We start from the raw sequence: 4559 nt of genomic DNA on the forward strand, positions 1-4559 counted from the left end.
CTCATGCACACATACATTTTTAATATCGACAAGAGAGCTTTTCAGGTACTTCTATGCTTTAAAAATATTACTATACTTTGTGAATCATTCCATACCAATACATAGTTGCTTCTTTAACAGCTGCCTAACAGTGTGGGTGTAGCTGTGAGCATCAGCAATGCCTACTAAGAGGTGTTTAGTTGCCTCCCACTCTTGCTATTTCCAACTACTAGAATGACTACCATTATTGTTCCAATACCTTGATTTACATGTGCATGCATTTGGATAAAACTCTAGAAATGTCATTTGCTCTTTTAAATCTTTAAGGCTTCATGGTTAAAAATTATACCCATTTTAAAGTTGAGAAATTAGGAGCATATTGACCAATCCAAGCAGAAATGGGATTTGAACCTGCAAAGTTTATTGGTGCTGTATGGTCTTTGCATGTGGGGGATGGACCACTCCTGTTTTTTTAGTGGTCTACAAGGCTGCTCCCTTTACAAATGTCTCTGAGGCAGCTGTCTGGAGCAGAGAGAATGAGGCTAAGAAAGGAGCCTTGAAAAGCAGGCGTTCTAGGGAATGCTCTCAGGTGGCTTTGAAATCCCACTGGTGTCAGGGGCCTGCAGAGGAGGCAGCCTGGGAAGATCTTGTGTGGGGAAACGGAGCTGCAGTAATTTAAGTTCCCAGAGGTTACACAGTGGGGGATGTGGGGGTGGTGAGTAGAAGCCGAATGGCCATGTGACTTGCGGAGCGCCGAGCCTAGAGAAGACATATAGAACCACACCTGACCCAGGGAACCCTGCAGGTTGCAACCAGCCAAGCAGACAGGGCCATATTTGTGAAGGCTCTTGACAGATCTATCTCCAGCTAGGCCTGTCCCAGCCCTGTAAGCAGCCTCTGTAACCAATGGCTGCCAACTCAGAGGCCCAGGAAGTGGCTTCACACACTATTCCTGCCACCTGCTCTTCCAGCCTTGGAAATCTAAGCTGAACACAGCAGATTTCTATTACTTTTTGGGCCTCCACGGGCAGAGCTTAGGGTATATCTTAGTTCTGCTCATCCACTAGGTGAGTTATGTCAGTTGATTGGGGCAGCTAAGTCATGCTAATTCTTCTTCTGTGGTTACCACCCACCTGAGGCTAGCCCCTAGCTCCCCACCAGAAACAGTCCTCAATCTGAGGCTGGCCTCTCGCACCTGAGACTGGTTCCTCTTATCTGAGACCACCTTCACACATTCACTAGGTGGGTCCTTGCTCTCTTCCCCCTATGGCATCTGCAAGTGAAGTCCCTTACATTTGGGCTTCTCCTTCAAGGTCCCTGTACCTCTTTCACCTTGCTCCTTCTCCTTTCTCTGTGCTCTGGACTCCATAATTGGCCTTCTTGGTTGGACTTTCAGCAAGAAGCAGGCAAAGATTTAGAGCTAGAGGACCTAATGGGGCTAGGGCTCCTCCCACTTGTCCCCTGCTCATCTGTTCTAAAGTGGTAGGCTGCCCAGCCCCCACATTCCTCTCCTAGCTCCCCAGCCCTGGCTGTTCCTCCAGCTGGGGGAAGAACCAATTTCCCACATGCCTCGCTTCAATGCTGCCCAGGGGTTCTCTTAGGCTGGTCTCACTGTGAACCATAGCATCATATGCTCCCTAAAACATCTGTCACTGTGTGGTTTTCTCCTTGAGTTTCTGTACTTCCTGCCCATGGTAGGTCATAGTATGCCCTACCTAAAAGGGTAGGTCATACCCTTTTGCCTGGGATCTTGGCCACACCCTACTAGGTCTTGGTCCAGACATGGTTCAGAGTATGGGGGGGGGGTCAGCCCCAACACCTTCCCTCACTCTAACATGGCTAGATTGGATTTCTACATCCTATCCTGGATCTAAGCTGCTTCCATTTTGCAGCTTAGATTCGAATGCAGCATATGTCCAAATGGAGACAGAGGTCTAGAGACTTAGCAGCTCTTTGACCACAGCCTCAGCAGCAAATCCCCCATGGGTTAGGAGGTTTGGTTTAGATGTCAGAGAATTCTTGCTCTGAATTCCCAGATAAGGGAAGGGAAGAGACCAGAGACCAAGGCTAGGGTGTGTGTGTGTGTGTGTGTGTGTGCTTTTATTCATGTCTCTTTGGGTGTGCTGTGGAGTAAAGGTACAGACTGGTGACTGGCCAGAGCTGATACACAGGGACTGAACAATAACTGTGGGTTCTGAGGCATTGAGGTGGGGCTGGAGTGCCAGGGCACCCTTTGCCACCTGGCCCTGAAAGTCCCCCAGGATGGAACAGCTTGTCCACCATGCCCGTGTGGCAGGTGCACTATAGCTGGGTGCAATCTCTTGTTCCCTGTGCCTCTGTTTAGGATGGAACATTGTAGTCACATGTCTGATGACGATGAGAGGACCTGCCTGAAAGTGACTGAGGTTTCCCCTCAGGGTGGGGTGATGTCGACAAGACATGTTTGTTTGTGTATGACCACCGAAGGCAGCCAAGTACAGGAACTTACCCTGGGATGGGGATGGACCGTGTTGGCACCAGATTCTTCTGTAAGGGCAGTTTGTCCTTCAGTGAGTTGCTCTTGGCCTTACAAGATGGTGGGCATGCTGTGCTAGGCTCCGTCAAATGAGGTAACCTAGAAGGGGCCTTGAGTGGTTAAGTGCCTATAACTACCAGCCACCTACAGGGGTTCACACCTAGATCTGTTTGGCCCCATACTCAGTGCATTACAGGAAATGTAGCTTTTCACCTGGACTGGGACAGTAGGTGAAGAAGGAAGAGCTAGATTGTTGGCCACCGGTGGTACAGGGTTCCTCAGGTGCCCCATGGACTAGAGTCACTCCTCCTAGCCCCAGCTCTTCAGAACACTCTGTGTTCTGGGACCTGGGAGCAATATGGGGCTTGCAACAGGGCTCAGCCCTAAGTGTCTAGGTGTCTTGTACCTGTAAGGAAACTTCTTGACCAATCTCTCATAAGTCTTGATTTTCTTCTTCTTATGCCGGCAGGGCTTCTTGTGGCCTTTTGAGTCCATCACAGAGGGCGTTAGGCTGTGTCCTGCACAGAGGAGGCTGCCAGAGAAGAAGCAGGAGTAGGAAGTCATGAGCTTGCTTAACTCTCCCCACTGATGAAGAACATTGTCATTAGCCCAGTTTTCATGGGAAGAGGGAAAGAGCTCCAAAAGGAAAACTGCTTTGTTTGCATCTACCTGACAAAATGGTAAACTAGTCTTCCAGAATACCACAATCTTGAGTGACAAGGATGTGGCAGAACCCCTTCTGGCTGTCTTGCTTCCATTTTTGTGATGGCCCTGTCATTTGGCTGATTTCAGCTGACCAAGGAATCTTGTGACTCATGACACCATTCCAGGCATCTCTACTACCACCTTGTAGCAGTAACTAACTTCATTAACTGGCCTGGGGCTCTTCCTTCAGGGCCATGCAGGTTGCAGGAGCTTACCAGGTAGCCTAGTCTAAATCTCCAATGTGACAGTGATTAGGACTTGGTTTACAAAGCCCAGGAACAGCTCCTTCGTAGGAAGTTGCAAGTGAAAAAGCTGCTGTAGCCCCACAGCTGTCACACTCAGAAGCCTCAGTCAGATGGGAGACCCAGGCCCAAGGTGTTCTAGGAGCAAGCAAACCAGCAGAGGCACATAGTATGCACACTCTTAAGTGACTACACTAGGGTTGATCCTGGCCATGATCCTGAGTGCCAGGCACCAAGGGAACCATAATTCCATGGCTCTGGACCAACAGGGCCCATAGGCCCATTCTGAGGTCAGAAACCTCTGAGGTCACAATCAGTGGCAGAGTAATTGCTGATATGTCTCACAGCAGCTGAGGGCAGGTCTACCAGCACAGCCCAGGAGATCTGCAGAGGGCTTACCTTGATAAGGAGAGAGAATAGAAACAGAGGAGCAGCCAGGCAATGAGATGGGTTGAGAGGTCTGAGGATGTGGCCAGTGCTGTCAGGAGATGCCAAAGAGTAGGCAAGAGGGTTGTTTCAGGTGACCCAACCAAGGTTGTACAGGAGACTGAATTCTCAGCAGACAGCTCAAATCCTTAAGCCTAGATTTAGGCTTTCTTCCTTCTCTCCTCTGGGCCAGAAGAGTCCCTACCCCAGTTTCTTAGACAAGTGACTCAAAGTGAACAGCAGGGAAACCAGGTGAAGGCACTGAGAGTTTGAACAAAAGTTGCTGGTTCTTCACTGGGACCACCTTGGAGTGGCTGGGGTTGACAAAAGACTGGACTCGAAGTGGGGAGATACAGATGAGAACACATTTCTTACAGCTGGATGGTTCAGACTCTCCCAGAAGGCTCACATGCTGCAAGTGCTGTCCCCAGCTGGCAGATACAATAACTGAGAGGTGATTAGATGGTAAGGGCTCTGAAATAATCAGAGGGACAACCCACTAATGAATTCATGATTTTATGGTGCTGTGCGGGATAGTGGAGATAGATGATGGGGCTTATTGGAGGAAGTAGGTACTTACCGCTGTAAGTTGTTCTGGATAGTTTACAGCAACAGCAACCATAAGAAGTTGGTACCCTGAGTGGGATGTTTCTGTGGAAGACCTGACCATGTGTTTTAGGGAGTACTGCGGA

General features: G+C 49.3%; 1 protein-coding gene across 3 annotated transcripts; it reads right to left on the minus strand.

Annotated features, from left to right (window-relative positions):
- Positions 1-388: 388 nt before the first annotated feature.
- CUNH3orf22 (chromosome unknown C3orf22 homolog) lies at positions 389-3976 on the minus strand. Of its 3 annotated transcripts, none has more exons than XM_021165436.3 (4): positions 3841-3976; positions 2901-3026; positions 2468-2593; positions 389-738 (listed from the first exon to the last, which is right to left on the minus strand). In XM_021165436.3, exons 2-4 carry the CDS (start codon positions 2987-2989, stop codon positions 552-554), a joined length of 402 nt encoding a protein of 133 aa, XP_021021095.2. In that variant the 5' UTR covers positions 2990-3026; positions 3841-3976; the 3' UTR covers positions 389-551. The 3 variants fall into 3 exon arrangements, with proteins under 3 accessions (XP_021021095.2, XP_021021097.2, XP_021021094.2); XM_021165438.2 differs by lacking the exon at positions 3841-3976 and adding an exon at positions 3415-3703; XM_021165435.2 differs by lacking the exon at positions 3841-3976 and adding an exon at positions 3164-3385.
- Between the last annotated feature and the right edge of the window lie 583 nt (positions 3977-4559).

This window comes from Mus caroli, unplaced genomic scaffold (genome assembly GCF_978045245.1).
Source record: "Mus caroli unplaced genomic scaffold, Mus_caroli_1 scaffold_7, whole genome shotgun sequence".
In the NCBI taxonomy this organism is placed as follows: Eukaryota; Metazoa; Chordata; class Mammalia; order Rodentia; family Muridae; genus Mus; species Mus caroli.

What these genes read in the sequence shown, in the direction of transcription:
- CUNH3orf22 (XM_021165435.2), bottom strand. Translation starts at nt 3,252, where the DNA reads ATGGAAGCAAGACAGCCAGAAGGGGTTCTGCCACATCCTTGTCACTCA. An exon ending in CTAGTTTACCATTTTGTCAG is followed by an intron (nt 3,027 to 3,163) that starts GTAGATGCAAAC and finishes CTTCTCTGGCAG; the next exon opens with CCTCCTCTGTGCAGGACACA. An exon ending in CGGTCCATCCCCATCCCAGG is followed by an intron (nt 739 to 2,467) that starts GTAAGTTCCTGT and finishes TGTCTTCTCTAG; the next exon opens with GCTCGGCGCTCCGCAAGTCA.